A 20563-nucleotide genomic window follows, 5' to 3' on the forward strand; every position below is an offset into this window, starting at 1 on the left:
GGAATTTATGTGTGCTATTCATATGTGAAAACTATTTGATATCAAATACTGAAAATACGGAGTTGACTATGCTGAAGCCCTATACTAAAAACCATAATAACAACGAACTTAGAATAACAGTGAATGGGTCCTCAGCATCTAGCACATTCCTTTGACTTAATTACTTCTACATCATGTCTACTTTGTTTCAAAAGCTTTCCTCTAGTCTCTTTTTTTTTTTAAAGAAGATATGAATTCTGGAATTAACAATCTCTATTTTGAGGAAATCCTTTTTTATGTTTCTTCCAGTGCAACTTGAAATCCTAAATTCTGCCAGCTGTATTTATTCTGTCCTTGGAGGAGCTGAAGAATATTTGGTCAGTTGTCTTTTTGAATAAATAAATGCTCCAGATTGCTCATGCCCACACCACCACCCCATAAGCTATTTTTTTTCCAGTCTATGAGATATTTTTATTGTTTTCTTCTGAGACCTTTTCAAGTTGTCCACATTTATGGATCTGTCTATACATAATTTAGTACCTGAACACTATGTATTAATATTTAAGGACAATTACTTCTTTTGTCAGTTCCCTGGGAAACCACTACCTTTTATCTTACAGCACAGGAAAAGAAATAGTTTTTGATTCTTTAGTCTCAGAATTCAAGGTTACTCTTATTATTACCTATTAAAAAGTCAAAAGAAACACTTCAAGATTTGATCATTAAAATGATCTAGAAGTTAAGAAAATAAGAAATTCAAGGAGTCTGCTCTTTACAGAGGAAAGAACAGATTTCAGAGAGACCTGAGTTTGGAACCTGGATTTTGTTCATAGTGGAATGTGCTTTTAAGAAAGTTAATCTCGGCCGGGCGCGGTGGCTCAAGCCTGTAATCCCAGCACTTTGGGAGGCCGAGACGGGCGGATCACGAGGTCAGGAGATCGAGACCATCCTGGCTAACACGGGGAAACCCCGTCTCTACTAAAAAACTACAAAAAACTAGCCGGGCGAGGTGGCGGGCGCCTGTAGTCCCAGCTACTCGGGAGGCTGAGGCAGGAGAATGGCGTAAACCCGGGAGGCAGAGCTTGCAGTGAGCTGAGATCCGGCCACTGCACTTCAGCCTGGGCGACAGAGCAAGACTCCGTCTCAAAAAAAAAAAAAAAAAAAAAAAAAGAAAGTTAATCTCCTTAAGCCTCCATTTCCACTTTTCTAAAATGGGACTAAAATACTCTCTGCAGGATTGTGGGGGAGAATGAAATAATCATACAAAGAGGCTTGCATATAGTCAGCTGTTTCATAGTCACTGAGTTAGCATTATTATAAAAACAAGGAGGCCTCAGATACAGAGGACTGTATAGACTCTGATTTCTCCTTCTTAATGCATTTCTACCTTCTTGGAAATTTGGAGCTCTCTAATGGATGAAGATGATAATGGAAAATGGAAGGCATTATTTGCAAAGATGAGAAGCCAATGGATTAACTCAATGAAGAAGCAAATAACTAGTATTAAACTTGTTTTATACTTGCCAAGAACATCAAGGAAAAAAATTTAACAGAAAACCTTATAGTTAACATCCTTGTACCGTTAACTGCTTTAATTCACTTCAATACGTGATTAATAACTTTAGATGTTATTGAACATACAAAATAGTTAAAAAGAAACTTTCCTTTTTGTTTACTTCTTGAAAGCTGACTTTTAAAGAGTTTGTGCTAAACAGTAAAAAAAAAAAAATCACTTACCAAGGATTAATATAAAATGCCAAAAGATAATCAGTCCAAAGACATGAGGGTAGCAGGGTTAAGAAAGCAAATATACTCCTACGCCTGTGTGCATTAATAGATAACAAATGGAAAGATGAAAAAGTTGCAAGAGTTAGTAATATAAACTGTGAATAGATATAAGTAAATTACCTACTGGGATTAATTAATATGACAAGCACCTTAATTACAATTAAATATTAATCCATTTTGTGAAATGTAAATGTGAGGGCTTCAATGCTACAATATTGACAAAATCAGTTTTTATTCACGCATGACCTTATTGTAATCAGATATATTTCTTTCAACTTCTTTTGTGTCAGTTAGTCTGCTACCAGGTGATTACATTTTGCATTCAGTCAAATGAAGCACTTAAATGCCTCATTAGTTATCTTGAGGCTTATTCTTGCATATTATGCTTCCTATGCTTAAGCCTATTTTAAGAAACCTCTATAACATAATTTGACAGCTAAATAGCAGCTTGTGTGAGAAAATAGAAACGGTCAGTTTAGGCTGAGCACAGTGGCTCACGCCTGTAATCCCAGCACTTTGGGAGGCCGAGGCGGGCGGATCATGAGGTCAGGAGTTCGAGACCATCCTTGCTAACACAGTGAAACTCCGTCTCTACCAAAAAAATACAAAAAATTAGCTGGGCGTGGCGGTGGGCGCCTGTACTCCCAGCTACTCGGGAAACTGAGGCAGGAGAATGGCGTAAACCCGGGAGGCAGAGCTTGCAGTGAGCCGAGATTGTGTCACTGCACTCCAGCCTGGGCGACAGAGCGAGATTCCATCTCAAAAAAAAAAAAAAAAAGGTCAGTTTACATATACACATATACTGATTCCGATGAAGACTAACCTTTTAAGAGACATTCTTATAAAGCTGCACTACTAAGTGTGACTTTCTGTATTATTTTAAAATTACTATACAATTTGTAAATATAACCCTTAAAACAGAGGTATGGATGATACTCTGACATCATTCATTCAAGATAAGTAGCTCATCAACTACTTAGTCTGTGACCTCACTGATATTCAGCTAAGTAGGAGCAAAATAGTTTAGTTTCACTTTAATTCTAATGCAGACTGTTGATTTAAAATGCCTGGTTTCAGATATTCAAACCACTTGTCAAAGAGAACATCCATTAATATAGATTTAAAAATACCTTGTGACTGCATCTATAGTTATTCTGAGAATTAGGGGGAAAAATATTGTCACCTTGTCACTTCATTTATTACAAATCTTCACTGAGATACTTATTCTCAGTCAGCTAGAAAATGCTAGAGTCGGCAAAACTGTCTTTGTGAAGAGATGCAAGACGTGCTTGATTTTATAGAAAGATCTTGAAGTGAATTCTCTTTTGCTGCAGTTCTCCCATGACTGGTCTCCCATAAATTCTATGAATTGTGACTGGCTGTGAAGTGAGTTAATACCTAACTCTCATGAGTCACAAGTAGTAAATACATATAATCGGACTGGTTCCTAGATGGGCCACTCATCACCAGTTTCCCATTGGACCTTTTAAAAGGGTGAACCAGGCAAGAAACAAGTATCAGTGAGTCAATCTCTTAATTTTGGAAAGAGTACTAATATATTTGAACAAACCTAGTAACGTTTCCTAACTTTTCACCATCAAGGGTTGATGGATTTCTTTTTCTTCACAGATGGGCTGTTTTTTAATAGCAAAATTCTATTCATGTTAAAATTTTAAAGTGGCACAACATACTGTCTTATTAAAAGAAATCTAGTTTCAACTAGATTTTCAACTAGAGTATCAGCTACACTGAGGGAAGTAAAATTTATATCCTAAATAAAGTTCTCCCTCCCTCATTGATTCTGTAAAATTTCCAGTCTCCCATGTGTATTTCTTTAAGATTAACCATTTTAGGAGTTAGAAAACATAAAGAAATAACTTAACAATGATTAATATGACATATATTCATTTGCATATACTTTGCATAGTTTCTTGCAAAAGAAACAAACCAGATCATGTAAGTAGTACCAGTTTCATGTTAAATGTTTATTTAATTAGTACTTTTGTTGGGCATTGATTGAACTGGGTAGGATTGTTAATCTTCATCTATCATTGTCAGGTATAATGTCAACCAATTTAATCTCTTGACAACGCTCTTTAAAATTCGAACACTTCCTCCTTCCACATCCTTAATACTCAAGCATAAAGAAAAATGAAGCCATGTTTTCTTATGAAACTTCCCTGACTTTGATATTTATTTATCTGTAAACATGAGAACTGAATGCTGGGCTGTATAATTTTTTTTTTTCTTTTTTTTTGAGATGGAGTCTTGCTCAGTGTCGCCCAGGCTGGAGTGCAGTGGCGCGATCTGGGCTCACTTCAAGCTCCGCCTCCCGGGTTCACGCCATTCTCCTGCCTCAGCCTCCCGAGTAGCTGGGACTACAGGCGCCCAACACCACTCCTCCCGGCTAGTTTTTTTTTGTATTTTTAGTACAGACGGGGTTTCACCGTGTTAGCCAGGATGATCTCGATCTCCTGACCTCGTGATCCGCCCGTCATGGCCTCCCAAAGTGCTGGGATTACAGGCGTGAGCCACCGCGCCCAGCCTGGGCTGTATAATTTTTTAACAGAAGTGGTGGCTGTTATTGCCTCAGGCACTGAAATGTGAGTTTAAAATGGAGATGCTAGGTGGGCATAGTGGCTCACACCTGTAATCCCAGCACTTTGGGAGGCCGAGGTGGGAGGTTCACTTCAGCCCAGGAGTTCGAGACCAGCCTGGGCAATATAGTGAGATTTCGTCTCTACAAATATTTAAAAATTAGCCAGATTTGGTGGTGCGTGTGTGTAGTCCCAGCTACTCGGGAGGCTGAGATGGAAATATTACTTGAGCCCAGGAGGCAGAGATTGCAGTGAGCTGAGATCATCCTGCACTCCAGCCTGGGTGACCAAAGGGGGGGGGGGATTCTTTCTCCTCAAAAAATACAAAACAATAAAAAATAAAATAAAATAGAGATGCTGATCTGTCTCAAGCTGCTTCATTGGAATCTATTCTCTTGCATTTAGCCACCACTTGTTCAGTGTGGCTACTGTATTTAAGCCCCTTTTCAGCACAGGTGTGGGCTCCTGTGCACCACTGTTTCAGTCCCTTGTTTAATATTGTAAATACAGAGCAGACCATGATGTTTTCCCTACTTCAGAACTGCGCTGAGCTTATATAAACCATTATATTCTGTGAAGATCCAGCCAGTGACGTCTACCATCACTGAAATTACAAAAGGATAATCAGACAAAACTATCCCCAAAGGATGGTAAAATTGACTTTGGAGCACACACAGCACAGTTAAACTATGTAGAAGCTTGTTCCAAAACAATACTCACCAGTTGTATGGAAGCTTTCCATCCCTCTCTAAGGATGCAAAGTTGACAAATGTACCCGCTCCACACTCCCTGTTTTAAAGGAACCACAAAATCAAGCTTACTGCTTGACAAAGCATTCTTACGCTGACATAAAAGTAAAGAGAGTCTTTACTAGCTTATCACCATAGCATTAAATTAAAAAAAAGAAGCTAGGCTGGGCGCAGTGGCTCATGCCTGTAATCCCAGCACTTTGGGAGGCCGAGTTGGGCGGATCACCTGAGGTCTGGAGTTGGAGACCAGCCTGGCCAACATGGCGAAACCCTGTCTCTACTAAAGATACAAAAACTAGCTGGGCGTCGTGGCATGTGCCTGTAATCCCAGCTACTCGGGAGGCTGAGGCAAGAGAATTGCTTGAACCTGGCAGACGGAGGTTGTGGTGAGCTGAGATCGCGCCACTGCACTCCAGCCTGGGGGACAGAGCAAGACTCTGTCTCAAAAAGAAAAAACAAAATAAATAAATAAATACAAAGAAGCTAATACAAGTTCCATATGTTCCCCTTTGGCATACAATGCAAAACAGAAAGATAAAACGAAATGAAATAATCTTTTGCAAGTTTGCAAATCAAATTATTTGAGGCCAAAAGAATTCACTTCACAATCCTTTCCAAAGGGCATTCATGATTCTAAAATAAATATTTGAACTATTTGGTGTATAATATTTATTTACTTTTTACAAAGCCTTTAATAGTAATATGGAAACTCTCCTAGATGAACTAAGCATTTTCCATCTTTAGCAAAAAATCTTCGTAAGGTTTTGTTTTATGGCATTTTGATTTCCTCTCTACAATGATAGTGGATCAAGTGGATTGTTTACTTCCTCCGAAATCTTTCTCTTATATTGCGATGCCCGTATTATTCATCACTGGAGATTAGAATAAAAGAGTGGAATGAGGCCGGGCGCGGTGGCTCAAGCCTGTAATCCCAGCACTTTGGGAGGCCGAGACAGGCGGATCACGAGGTCAGGAGATCAAGACCATCCTGGCTAACATGGTGAAACCCCGTCTCTACTAAAAAATACAAAAAACTAGCCGGGCGAGGTGGCGGGCGCCTGTAGTCCCAGCTACTCGGGAGGCTGAGCCAGGAGAATGGCGTAAACCCAGGAGACGGAGCTTGCAGTGAGCTGAGATCCGGCCACTGCACTCCAGATTGGACAGCAGAGCGAGACTCCGTCTCAAAAAAAAAAAAAAAAAAAAGAGCGGAATGTACTGAAATAGGCAAGCTTCTGGCGTGCCTATTATCCGAAATGTGTCCTATTAACCTGCTAGGAAAAACACTGTTGAAGTTTTTTTTTTTTTCCAGAAGTAGAGGAAAAGTAAACATATTCTCATGCCTTCTCTACCTTTTGGCTAATTTCATGCATGAATAACAGCTCACTGGGGCTCATGTATCTCATTTTTTATTTATATGGAATTAACGATTTAATATTCAGAACTGAAGCAGAGATTTTAACATTATTGGCACAATGTGCTAATTACTTGAATTATCCACCTGCTATTAGGGTGTTCCAAGAACAATTTTCTTCTTTTGAAAAATACACTAATATAATATCATTGTGTATTATAAATTACACCTCATTAATGAATTTTCCTATGTCGATTTCCTATATATGGGATTTATTTTACCTCTAACTTAAGGGTTTTAATCTGGGGTTCCAAAGATAGAATTTAGGGCTCTATGAACAAATGTGGGAAAAAGGTACATATTTATTTTCACAACCTGTGACTAAACTTAGCAGTCCCTTCTATCATTAAAGTAGGTACCAAACCATCATAATATCCACATGTGTGATTTGCTAACAATAGAGATTACATATTTTTTAATAATAGACTTGCTGCAGATATCTTGAAATATTGGTTATATTCATCACCATGATGAAAATGTTAGACTATTACATATTGACATTTAATGTACTAATTAAAAAGCATACAACACATTTGCTTTTTAAATATTATGATTATCATATTTCAATATAGTTGTATAATCCTATGTATTTTATTTTAGGCACAGAAAATGGAAGCATTATTCTTAGGAGAGTTCGCCAGACTGCCAAAAAGGATCATGGCATGAAAAATGATGGGAATCTCTGTTTTAATAACTAGCTGAAAGAATCAGAACCATCCCTCCTAAATATCTTTGGGATGTACCACTAAAAATGCTCAAAAATACCACTACTTGCATTACTACATCTATTACTACCTCCTCCATCATTACTATTATGAGCTAACATTTACTGCACACTTCCTATGAATTGAGTATCATGCTATGTTGTTACTGCATTAATGCTCCTAAATATCCACTAATGGAGGGGTGATTATCATCTCTTCTGCATACACATTGTTCCGCTAGCTTCCAGGCCACTACACTCCCTTAGCTGTCTTTTTACTCCACTGGCTGCCTCTAGTCAGTGTCTTTCTGTTGTCTTCTTTTCTCCCTGAAAACCTTAATATTGATTGTTCCAGTGATTAATGCAGGACCTTCTTTTACATTTACTCCCTGAATTTCATCCAGTCTAAAGCTCTAATGCAATTTATATGTTAACAACTCTCTTTTTTTTTTCCTGAGATAGAGTTTCACTCAGTCACCCAGGCTGGGGTGCAGTGGTGTAATCTTGGCTCACTGCAACCTCAGCTTCCCGAGTCCAAGTGATTCTTCTGCTTCAGCCTCCTGAGTAGCTGGGATTACAGGCGCCTGCCACCAAGCCTGGCTAATTTTTTGTATTTTTAGTAGAGACGGGGTTTCACCATGTTGGCCAGGCTGGTGTCAAACTCCTGACCTCAAGTGATCTGTCTGCCTCCCAAAGTGCTGGGATTACAAGTGTGAGCCACTGTGCCGAGCTAACAACTCTTCAAATTTGTATCTTCAACCAAAAATTCTCTTTCAAACATTAGACTTTTTTTTTTTTTTTTTTGAGGCGGAGTCTCGCTCTGTCACCCGGACTGGAGTGCAGTGGCCAGATCTCAGCTCACTGCAAGCTCCGCCTCCCGGGTTTACGCCATTCTTCTGCCTCAGCCTCCCGAGTAGCTGGGACTACAGGCGCCGCCACCTTGCTCGGCTAGTTTTTGTATTTTTAGTAGAGACGGGGTTTCACCGTGTTAGCCAGGATGGTCTCGATCTCCTGACCTCGTGATCCGCCCGTCTCGGCCTCCCAAAGTGCTGGGATTACAGGCTTGAGCCACCGCGCCCGGCCTAAACATTAGACTTTTATGTTCAGGTGGCGACTCTGCACCTGCACTTGCAAGTTATGTCAAACTTAACATTTCTATGGTGGTTAATACTGAGTGTCAGCTTGATTGGATTGAAAGATACAAAGTATTGATCCTGGGTGTGTCCATGAAGGTGTTGCCAAAGGAGATTAACATTTGAGTCAGTCAGTGGGCTGGGAAAGGCAGACCCAACCTTAATTGGGTGGGCACAATCTAACCAGCTGCCAGTGAATATAAAGCAGGCAGAAAAACGTGAAAAGAGACTGGCCTAGCCTCCCAGCCTACATCTTTCTCCTGTGCTGGACGCTTCCTGCCCTTGAACACTGGACTCCAAGTTCTTCAGTTTTGAGATTCGGATTGGCTCTCATTTCTCCTCAAGCTTGCAGACAGCCTATTGTGGGACCTTGTGATTGTGGAATTTAATATGTAATAAACTCCCATATACCTATATATAATATCTAATTTATATATCCTATTATAATATATATCCTATATAATATATCCTATTATATATATATATATCCTATGTAACATATATATATATATGTATATATATCCCATTAGTTTTGTCTCTCTAGAGATCTCTGACTAATACAATTTCCAAAACTGAAGTCTTGATGTTCCCCCAACTCTGACCTGGAATCCTCTTTCAGTTGATGGCAGCTCCATCCTTTCAAGTGTTTGGGCCGAAAACCTGGAGTTAGCCTCAACTCTTTTGTTTGTTTGTTTGTTTGTTTTTCGAGATGGAGTTTCACTCTTGTTGCCCAGGCTGGAGTGCAATGGCGCAATCTTGGCTCACCGCAACCTCCGCCTCCTGGTTTCAAGCAATTCCCCTGTCTCAGCCTCCCGAGTAGCTGGGATTACAGGCATGCGTCACCATGCCCGGCTAATTTTGTATTTTTAGTAGAGACAGGGTTTCTCCATGTTGGTCAGGCTGGTCTCCAACTCCCGACCACAGGTGATCCGCCTGGCTCGGCCTCCCAAAGTGCTGGCATTACAGCCTCAACTCCTTTTTTCATTTCCATTCCCTCCCCCCATCAACTTATTAGCAAATCCTGTTGCTCCTGTTTTCAAAATACTTCCAGAATCTGATGGCTTCTCTCTGCCTTCAGTGTTGCTACTCTGGACTGAACTATTACCATCTCTTGCCTGGATTCCTGGCTACTACGATTGATATGCCTGTCTCTGTCCTTGCCTCAGTGCAGCCTGTTTTCTACATAAAAGTCAAAATGAAAGTGTTAAATCTAAGTCAGATGCTGTCAATCTTCTGCCCCAGAGCCTGCAATGCCTGCTCATTTTACTGAGTAAAAGCCAAAGTCCAAACGGCATACGAAGCCCTGTATGACTTGACATCTCCTTCTACTCTTGTCTTCCTCCGCTTTAGTCACAACGGCCCCTCTGCTACACTTTTAACATCCCAGTCGTGCTCCTACCCCAGGACCTTTACACCAGCTGTTCTTGCTACTGGGCACACTCTTCCCACAGATAACACAGGCTACTCCCTCATGTGCTTCGAGTATTTGCTCCAATGCCACTATTTCAGTGGCGCCTACTCACCTCCCAGGAACCTTATCCCCACACTGGTACTGCTTATCTCCCTTACTTGGTTTTGTTTCCTTTCTTTATCACCTGCTAACATAAGGTGCAGTCCTTTTACTTATATCTTTATTGTTTATTGTCTTTTTCTTCTACTAGATTATGAGCTCCATGAAGGCACATTTTTTTTGTCTGTTTCATATACTGTCATATATGTATCAATATTTGTAATATGAACACATGAAGTTTCAGTGACTTACACAAATTCCCACAAGTTGGAAGTCAAGATTCGACCTCAAGGAGGCAGAACATGGTGACTCATGCCTGTAGTCCCAGCACTTTGGCAGGCTGAGGCAGGCAGATGACTTAAGGTCAGGAGTTCGAGACCAGCCTGGCCAACATGGTGAAACCCTGTCTCTACTAAAAATACAAAAATTAGCTAGGCCTACTGGTGCGTGCCTGTAATCCCAGCTACTCAGGCGAAGAATCGCTTGAACCTGAGAAGCGGAGCTTGCAGTGAACCAAGATGGCGCCATTGCACTCCAGCCTGGGTGACAGAGTGAGACTCTGTCTCAAAAAAAAAAAAAAAAAAGATTTGACCTCAAGGAGTATAATTTCAGAGCTCTCCACTGTAGTTACAGTGCAATCCCACATCTCTTCTTACCCTTTTAAGATTTATTCAGATGCCAACTTTCAAGAAGTTAATTTTGAATTTCAGAATTAGTCTTTATTCTCTACTTTCATGGCATCCTTTTTTAAATTCTCCTTATGCTACATGTCAGCTTATGCCTTTAAATATATCTATCTATTCTATTCATATATCCAGCTAAGTAGATAAGTTCCTCGTGGACAGCTTTGATGTCTGATTTTTCTTTGGATATGCCATGTCAGGCACTGATTAGATCACTATTGGATGGATGAATTTATTTATGAATATGTCAGTGAAAGACCTCTGAGACAGGAGAAAAATGTTAATTTATAATTCAGTAGTTTAACATTGGGCAAATATAAATGTTAATCAAATTTCCCAAACCAAGTAGTATTCAAATAAGCAACAGTTTTTAAGGGAATTGATCGATAATACAGGGGGCCACAGAAACTACTTGAGAATGTGCTCTGATGAGCAATACATCAGTGGTCAAAGGAACAGGGAAGCACTGAAATCATAAATCAAAGGCATTTCTAATTGCAAGCAAAACTCAGCTGGCTGCAACTCTGAGTAATAGGAATAAAACTAATAGAGATTGCTAATGGACCTAATCATAAACTGTACAAGTATTTTCCAATAAAACAGCTTAAAATTATGGAGAGGATTTTCCTCCCCATTCTTTCTTGTCATCTCCATTTTTATTAACTTTTTTCATTAATATACCGAACAGACATAGATATTTCTTTTACTCCAGATGTGTTCTGAAAGTACCCAAATGTAATGGATCCCCATATATCGGCTACTTCAAATGCCAAGATTGATAGCAAGAGGTCTGACTTTGTGGAAACAAGCAACTATTTGCTTTCTCATTTCAATGGTAATGTTTTCCAATATAATGTTTCAAAGTCTATTTAGAAAACACACAAAATAGAAACAGACAGTGAAAACTAAAGTCAACTTTGGTCTGCAAAAACAATATATACATGGCAGATAAAGATATTTTAAAGATTGTGGATAAAAGATTAGTAAAACTTAACTTACCTAGCCATCTGCAGATGCTTTTTCCTAAGAATAATGAGGGTAACAAGCAACAGTCCAATTAAAAGTGTGCTAAGGATGGCCAGCACGGAGATCACTACCACATTGGGATTCATCTCTGTAACTAAAGAGATAAGTCGTGCATTTTCATCATAGGTTCTGTTATAGGGAACTAAACAGAACCATTCATTGTTTTTTATTTAGTCTTAAGAGCAGTGAACTTACGATGATATCAATAACAGTAACAATCATGTTCCCCAAGCCAACAATGACCTCTTTCTGATCAACTGTAACTTAGCAAACTAGACTGATAAGTGGTATTCAGGTGTCTGGAAGAACTGAGTCCATTTCAAAGGCCTAAAGGATATTCTTGCACAGGGAAGCCGAAGAATGAAGAATACCTGTGCCACAGTTCAAATTCATTTGAAAACTAAAAATATAGAAGTCATTATCATGCATTATCATTTTCTAGCATTTTCGCAAGCTTAGAGGATGGCAAGCTCTTATTTTGTGCCCATGATTTTGAAGTCAGAAAGCACAATTGTATACTTTGCTTACCACTAATAATGTATATGAAAAAGACATTAGCAAACTACCATCTGCTGAAGCACTTAACACATTACTAGAAGCAGGCATTCTGATGATCCATGGCCATATGTTTAGAGGTTTTCCATCTGCACAACCCAAGAGATTAAACCTATTAATAGGTTGTAGAGCCCTGAAGAACGGGGGTCATGTCCTTTTCATGTACTCTATATAAAGACTTGTCTCCTATGGCACTTACACATTGTCTACTTCTTCATACTACACGGAAGAATAGGATATCAAAGGCAGGAACATAAGTTAAATATTCTTATAAAACTCTTCAAAATGGGCCTGAGGACTCATACGATCTTTTGCATTGATCATAAAATCACAGAATGAGCGGGCGCATCTGATCCCTAAAGTTTTGGGTACTTATGACTTCCCATTTGGGCCAGCTTGGCTCCAGTTTATGAGTAGAGTGCTTAAACAGAAAGAATAATAGACTCATGGTCAGAAGAGTTTTTTCACTTGAGTACTGCTATTTGGAGAGAAGCCATTTCATCTGTTCTGTGGGCCTCATTTTTTTCATCTGTAAATAAGTTTAATAATATCACCTGCTGTGCTACGTTGTCATGGAGCTGACAAGGAATGATGGGCATTAAGGTACAGTTGGCCCTTGAACAAAATGAGTTTGAACTGTACAGGTTCACATATATATGGATTATCTTTCCTCCCTGCCACCCTTGAGACAGCAAGACCAAACTCTCCTCTTCCTCCTCCTCCTTAGCCTACTGAATATGAAGATCATGAGGAAGATCTTTATGAAGATCTCCTTCCACTTAATGAATAGTTCATGTATTTTCTCTTCCTTATGATTTTCTTAATAACATTTTCTTTTCTCTAGCTTACTTTATTGTAAGAATACAATATATAATAAGTGTAACATACCAAAATGTGTTAATCAACTGTTTGTATTATTGGTAAGACTTTGGGTCAACAGTAGTCTATGAATAGTTAAGTTTTGGGAGAGTCAACAATTATACGTGGATTTTCAACTATGCAGGGATTGGCACTTCTAACTCTCTCATTATTCATGATCAACTGTATACTTTAGAAAGTGTACAAGGATGTAGGAATGAGAGACCATTAAAATACTTCGCAGGGATATTTTTTGTCCTCTTTTCTGAAAAAACAAAAATTAAAAACAGAAAAAGAAAAAGAAAAAAGAAAACAGTTCCCTGCAGTCATCCCTGAATATAGCAGCTAAATATATGACTAATATTATAGAAATGGAACTAAACCAGTAAAATTATGAGTGGCTTTGTTACAAGAGGCTTCATAGAGGGTCTCAGGTTGCAGAATCAGACTCTAACAAACTAGGAGTAACACATGTAATACAACTAAGAAAAGAATAAGGAAATAAACAGCATCATTCCAGACCTTTCGTTAATCTCTAATTTTCCCACTTATACTTTTGGTTGGATTGGAAACTTTCTTGCTTTGACCCCGTTATAATTATGTCATTCTCTGATCAGTGACAGATTAAGACCAAGGCTAAATAGATGAAATTGGATGATAGGAGTACTGTGCCTATTCCTAAATAAGATGAGATGAGTTAGCAGCTAGCATTTAGACAGCACATACTAAGGATTTACGTATTTTATTTCTAAGTTTCAAAACAACTCAGAAAGTTACATATTATTATTCCAATTTTACGGATGAAAGAAAAGCTCAGAGGCACCAAATGTCTTTCTCTAACGCCATAGGTAGTAAGTGCACTTTGGCATTGAAATTAAGGACTCTGACCCCGAAGCCTGGGATTTCTTGGTGGAATATTGGCACAAATACATATATATATGTATATTCAAAAAGAAAAAGTGAGAAAAATATGGAAAAAATATAGAAAGAACTTCCAAAGACCAGATTCCACTTATGTGTATAATTACCCATTGTTGAGACGGCTATGAACGTAGGGACACTGGGGCTGTCATGGCTAAAGCTGGTGACACTACAATTATAGGCAGTGGCAGGAAGAAGGCTGGAGATGGTCACGACATGGGAAGCAACAGCAACCGGTTCCTGGGGTTTCAGAAAATAAGATAAATTTTGGGGTTATCTTCATCTGTATTTTTAAAAAATATATTTCATAGTTGAGTTGGTAATAGACTGACAGAGTAAAAAATTTACAAGATGACAAAGAATAGCATTGAAAAATGTTTCCTTTTTTCCCCATTCCTGATCTGACCAATTCCCTTCCATGGAAGCAGCCATTGTCAGGGATTATTCTTCTTCCCATACGCATTTTATGGATGTACAAACATATGACACTGTTAAAAAACATAAGTGATGTCTTAGCTTACACAATGTTCTGCTTATTTTTTTTTACCTTAGTTATCAATATATTTTGGTGCTTTTTCCATATCAGTGCAGATTAAGCTGTTTTATTCTTTTTAAGGGCTGGATAGAAATCCGTCGAAAGGACATACAGTACTTTATTTAATGACCCCCCGTTGATGAACGCATAAATGGTGTGTTTTTTTTTTTTGCTATTGCAAACAATCCTACAATGAACATCATTTCACAAATTTGGGAAGACACACACATGTACATATAAAGACAAACATGCACACACACATATATATACACACAATGTATGCATGCAATTTGTATGTATGTGTGAACGTACACACATACACATATATTCTTTGCTAGTGCCATATTCTTTGAACTGCTGAGTCAAAAAGTGTACTTTTAAAATTTTGATTGCTGAATCAAAAAGTACACATTTAAAATTTTGAAAGCTATTGAAAAATGGTTCTCTATAGGCATTTTTCAAGTTACTCAACTATGGCATCAATGCGTGACAATGCCTGCCTCCCTACATTCTTTCCAACACTATACATTTGCAAACTCTGAACTTTTCCATTATTACCAGTGAAAATTGTATTTTGTAGTTTTATTTTGCTTTTTTTTAACCATAAGTGAGGTTGCTCAATTTTTCATCTGTTCAAGAGACTTCTGTATTTATTTTCCTATGAAATATTTGTTTTGGGTTGTTGATCCTTACCTTTTTGACTTGTAGCAATTCTTTATATATTAAGGACACTACCCCTTTGTCTGCATTCTTAGCTTTTATATAACATCCACTAAAACATGGCAACTATCCGCACTAAGAAACATTTAGTATTAACCTATTCTTGAGTCAAAAAAGTTGCTAACTTGGTGGACCCATGACCAGACCAGTGACAAGTACTACTGTACAATAGCAAAAGATGAGCCAGCATCTTTTTCAAAACAAGATTTTGAAACCCCCTTGCATAAAGAGATGACAGCCATCAGCATTTTCTTCCACTTCCTTTGCTTTCACTATTCTATAAAAGAATTATTCTAAGGAAAGACTTTTGCTAACAGGACTCAGTTGTAGCAAGTAGCTAACTAACCATTGTTTTCTTAAAGGAAGGCATCACTGTAGTTATAGAGAAGAAAATCCATTATTGGCAGAGCAGTTATTCTCCAAATGGATTCTTAGAATAGGGAAAATTCAGCTGTTCAGTACAAATCAACAAGAGATACATTCATAGAAAGGAATCTCAAAAGGAGAAAGGAATCAAAGCAAATTATCTTAGCATTCAATATGAAAAGATTTGCACTCCCAGCAATCCTTTTTTCTTCTCAATCTCATGAACTTCATTATTTAAAAAAAATCAATTACTTATGTTCACAGTATTAGTCTACACACTGTATTATGTAAAATCCCTAACAAATCTGTCCTTTTCCTTCCACCTCTGGCTGTGAAATATTTTTTCCTTGTGGCATTGCCACTCCTAGAACTGCAGGTTCATCTCTTTCCTTGCATTCATTCTGACCTGGTGAACAGCTCTGTTTATCACATCTGCCATTTGTAATTCTAGAACTTTAGCAACAGCCTTCTCTCAGTCTTCATTTTGCAGCAAGACTGTCCCCCTTACAAACTAGATATGCACGTTTCTTTTAAATTCTCTTGGTAGTATGGACCTCTCTTGTGGTACTTATATTTTACTTTACTTTTTTTCTATACTTATGCAATGTCCACACCATCTAAAAATGTCTTGAAGGCAAATATTGACTCTATCATGTGTGTTCTACACAGTGCCTTTTATATATTTGGCAATTGGTTCATATTTGTTAAATTATATTTTATATGGTAGGGTCATCCTTCCCTTGATCAATTCAATGGCCTACGACCTTTATTCCTTTCTCTGACCTGGAGTGGCCTATGAATTAGGAACAAGCGATACAGACAAAGATAAACTTTCTCATAACAACTTGTGGGCTTGGTCTAAGCATACTGTTCATTTCTATCCCTGAAACACAAAAGAGCAAATAAACAGTTTTCATTTTATATAGCTCAAAGAAATAGAAGATTCTTATTTTGCCCAGATAATTAGCCTTAATTAAAATTAACTGAGAAAAGGTAGATCAAAAGGTACAGTACCTGAAGTTTGGTTTTCTGACTGGAGCCAACTTGTTGACAGAAAACTTCAAAGAAATCAGCTACTCCCTCTTCCACCCACAGCAAAGTCACTGAAGTCTGCGTTTTGTTCACTGCGAAGAGTGATTTTGGTGGAGCTGGTTCTGAGCAAAAAAAAAGTTTTAAAAAATTTAATTTAACGTATTCTTTCTTCTTTCACTAATAAGCAGGTGAAGCATCCCCCAAATTCAAACATAGGTAGGTAAGAGCACCATAAAGACTTCATATTGCTTTTGAAATATGTCCTTTCATAAAGATAGCTATCTAACTTGGAAGGCAGAATAGTTTGCCTTTTCCCCCTTCCATTGTTTTACTTCTCTTTTTGGAACACTTCTGTTTTCTACTTCAGTTTCATCACAGACATAATCTATTAATAGTTTCTGTGTCATTTATACTGGAGTTAGCATTGCCCTGATTATACAGAACTTTTGGATGAGAAACAAAAATCTGCACTTAATAAAGGTGGAGAAAAATGAAATTTGGTGTGTTTCCTTTTAATGATGAGATGCAGTTTGGTATTTAGCCAACAACCTGTCTTCCTTTCTCTGGAAACTATTTGGAACAATTCAGACAGAAAAATGGCTGCTTGAAAATTTAGTCAAAATTAAAAAAGATAAAGCTAAAGAGATAGTATGATTTTTTTTTTTTTTTTTGAGGTGGGGTCTCACTCTGTCACCCAGGCTGGAGTGCAGTAGTGTGAACACAGCTCACTGCAGCCTCATCTTCCCTGGCTCAAGTGATCCTCCTGCCTCAACTTCCCAAGTAACTGGGAATACCTGGCTTATTTTTGTAGTTTTTTATAGAGACAGAGTTTTGCCATGTTGCTCAGGCTGGTCTCAAACTCCCGGGCTTCAGCAAGGCACCCGCTTTGGCCTCCCAACATACTGGGATTACAGGTGTGAGCCATCGTGCCCGGCTGATAATATAATTTCTTAAGAAAATAATTGATAGAAGAGGATTGGACGATTAATAAAATGTTAGAGGTAGATTTTTATCTTAGACATTTTATCTTGATAATAAATAAATCCATTTGTCCAGGAAGCTGTGTTGTCTGTCCTCTTCATACTTATTTCTAGTAATTGAGTCACTGGCATTGTTCCCTTGAGACCAAAAAACTCTGCCTGTTCCTCAATTCTAATAGTCATCTTCTGTCTCATTCTCCATTCCTGAATGTCTCCTGGTCTTCTGCCTGTGACGCTGTCTTTTGGATGTTGTCTTTCTCTCCAAGTTCCCCAGTATGCAGAGTGCTGTGCCTGAACTCAAGGTCTTGAGCTGGGGTCCCTATTACCTGCTGTCAGACCCCCTGACATTGCTTATTTGAACATCTTGTATCTTGCTGCTAGGTTCACATAACAGCATCCTCCATCCGCCTGTATGCGCCTGTCAGACAACTACCCACTGTTGTAGGTTTTTTCCTGCTTGTTACTTGGATTTTTTCATTTTCTGTCCACTCTCCTAAGTCTGTTCTCCAGCCCCTATCCCTTAGAGGTGCTTGAAAGAGTCCTGTCGGCCATTTCACTGCTTTGACAGGTACACATCTTTGTGTGGGAAGATTTGAACCTTGTTTCTAGAATATCATCATTATGGCTCTGCCCAGGACCAAGACGTATGTCAAAATCATTCTTGACATGATTTATCGTAGATCACCTAAACTTATATCCAACTAAAAAGAAGCCTGCTTCTTTTCTGCAGCAACTTGACAAGGTTAGACAGAAGAGTTGAAGGAGGGAAGAGATGAGTTCATCTTAGGCAAGCAAAATTCACAATAGATGTCAGGACCGCTTTTTCACTTGTCATGAGTTGTCCAGTCCTCCACACACTGTATTGTCCCGCTTCTGCTCTGATGAAGACTGCCAGTGAAACACAGAGGTCAATTTCCACTTCTCATTTCCTTTATAACTGCCATTGCTAATATAAGTATGTCCTTCAGGGATTCTGACTCATGTGGAACTTGGATCTATGGAACCAAGTGTGAAGTTGTTGGGGGCATAGATGAATGGTTAGTTAGTTAGGCTGAGCCTGGGCTTTTCATTTTTAAAAATGCACACTGCAGAATTGTTCCTCAGTCACAATTCTGAGGCTCTCCCCCTATTTCTCAGTCCCAGAGAGCACATCTTCTAAAAACTCTTGTTACCTTTTCCTTTAATCTTTTTTTTTCTTGAGACAGAGTCTTGCTCTGTCACCAGGCTGGAGTGCCGTGGTGCAGTCTCGGCTCACTGCAACTTCCGCCTCCCGGGTTCAAAAAATTCTCCTGCCACAGCCTCCTGAGTACCTGGGACTATAGGCGTGTGCCACCACGCCCAGCTAATTTTTTTTGTATTTTTAGTAGAGACGGAGTTTCACCATGTTGGCCAGGATGGTCTCGATCTCCTGTTGTTGTGATCTGCCTGCCTTAGCCTCCCAAAGTGCTGGGAGCTAGGATTACAGGCATGAGCCACCACGCCCGGCCTCCTTTGATGTATATTTTAATTATATTGCATGTCCAGACTTTTGTCATCACACTTATTGATCATCACAAACGTGCTGTACCTCTTTTCCCCTGGCTCTAATCAGTTCCTTCTTCATTTTGTCAATGATGGATGAAAATCACCTTAAAATGCCATTTTGCCATGTTGAATCCTATCTGTACATTGTGTGTGGTATCAGATCCAAACATACCATGTCTTTAAGGTCCTGCTTAAATTGGCTGCATGCTATCCATCCAGCTTCACCACCATTCCTAACACAGAGATGTGCTGCCTCCTGGGAAAGCTAGTCTTCTCACTGACCTTCAGAGAGGCAGAGCTCTATGTCAGCCCACGTTTATGTTCAATCACTATGCTCTTTATTCTGCTCATTCGAAGATTAAGAAAAAGTCTTACCACCTCCTTGAAGTCTCATTTGGTGACTCTTTCTCTTGATGATTTATCCCTTCTCTGACATTCTACTGCCTTTAATTATTTCCTATGTAATCTATGTGAGTGAAGGCCTGACTCTAGTAGATCCTATTAGACTCTTTAAGAACAGGGGTCATGTGTTATAAATGACTTTGTCTTCATTTGAAGTAGCCACCTATAGGTACTCAATAAATCTTATTTATTGGCTGATTTAAAACATGAGTCAAGATTCATCAACCAAAAGAGGAGGATTCAAGCACCAGGCAAGACCAGACATGCTGGGGTTGTATCTTAATGTTCTCTTCTGTTTTTGTGGTGATCATGTAGATAAAATTATCAAATTTCAGGGGCAGAGTCAAGAACTATCATGAATTATTGCAAGAGCTCCCAGTGGTCCAAGGAATACGACATGAATACTGCAGTGAGGGTTTCCTTTGTTCTGGCTGAGAATGTGGCTGTAGTGATACGATCCTCAGGAAAATCTCCTAAAGGTCTGGGACATCTAACCGTCACATAACAAATTTTTCTTTTTGGGTGGACTATGAAGGCAATGGATTATTTCAAGGTCTCTGCACCTGTTATCACTGTGCTCTTTTTCTGAAAGATATTTACATGTCAGCTCTGTAGGTCAATGAATAACATACACAAATCACCTGCTTGAGGACTGTTCAGGATCTTTGTGATAGGTGTGCTTCCCTAAATTAATCAGGCAGAAATTTAACTCTGGTATCCCAAAGGAAACAAAGAAAATTATTACAATTTATTGTTATTATAATTATGAACTTATTACTATTACAAGATTTCACAAGTGAAACTATAATTGAATTGGGAGTGCTTTTAATTAGATTTTCCTCCTCAAGATAACAACTGTCCCAGGAAATGTTTTAAAATGTAAGAATTGGAATGTGAATTGTCCAACACAGCCACTAGCCACATGTAGTTGTTGTGTACTTGAAATGTGGCTAGTCTACATTGACAGGTGCTGCGAATGTAAAATACAGACAGAATTTCGAAGACTTAGTATGAGAAAAGAATAAAATACCTCATTAATAATTACTTATATTGATTATATGTTGGAACAATGTGACGTTGGATATATTTGG

The 20563-nt window shown here is 38.6% G+C and overlaps 1 protein-coding gene and 1 long non-coding RNA gene across 9 annotated transcripts in view; one reads left to right on the forward strand and one right to left on the reverse strand.

The window, feature by feature from the left end:
- PTPRO (protein tyrosine phosphatase receptor type O) overlaps window positions 1-20563 on the reverse strand; it is a 281730-nt gene that overhangs the window by 36827 nt on the left and 224340 nt on the right. For 2 of the 5 annotated variants that reach the window (XM_033222763.1, XM_033222767.1), the window contains 5 exons: window positions 16549-16688; window positions 14021-14153; window positions 11553-11673; window positions 5085-5153; window positions 1717-1800 (listed from right to left, as the gene is read on the reverse strand). In XM_033222763.1, the coding sequence (XP_033078654.1) occupies window positions 1717-1800; window positions 5085-5153; window positions 11553-11673; window positions 14021-14153; window positions 16549-16688 (547 nt within the window). Of the gene's footprint in view, window positions 1-1716; window positions 1801-5084; window positions 5154-11552; window positions 11674-14020; window positions 14154-16548; window positions 16689-16796; window positions 16881-20563 lie in introns of those variants that run through there. The other 3 variants (XM_033222766.1, XM_033222765.1, XM_033222768.1) reach the window with 2 other exon arrangements.
- Window positions 1-20563, forward strand: part of LOC117090454 — a 94276-nt gene that overhangs the window by 19492 nt on the left and 54221 nt on the right. The gene's annotated exons all lie outside the window — the stretch shown is intronic.

Source organism: Trachypithecus francoisi, unplaced genomic scaffold, assembly GCF_009764315.1.
Source record: "Trachypithecus francoisi isolate TF-2019V2 unplaced genomic scaffold, Tfra_2.0 Lachesis_group11, whole genome shotgun sequence".
NCBI lineage: Eukaryota > Metazoa > Chordata > Mammalia > Primates > Cercopithecidae > Trachypithecus > Trachypithecus francoisi.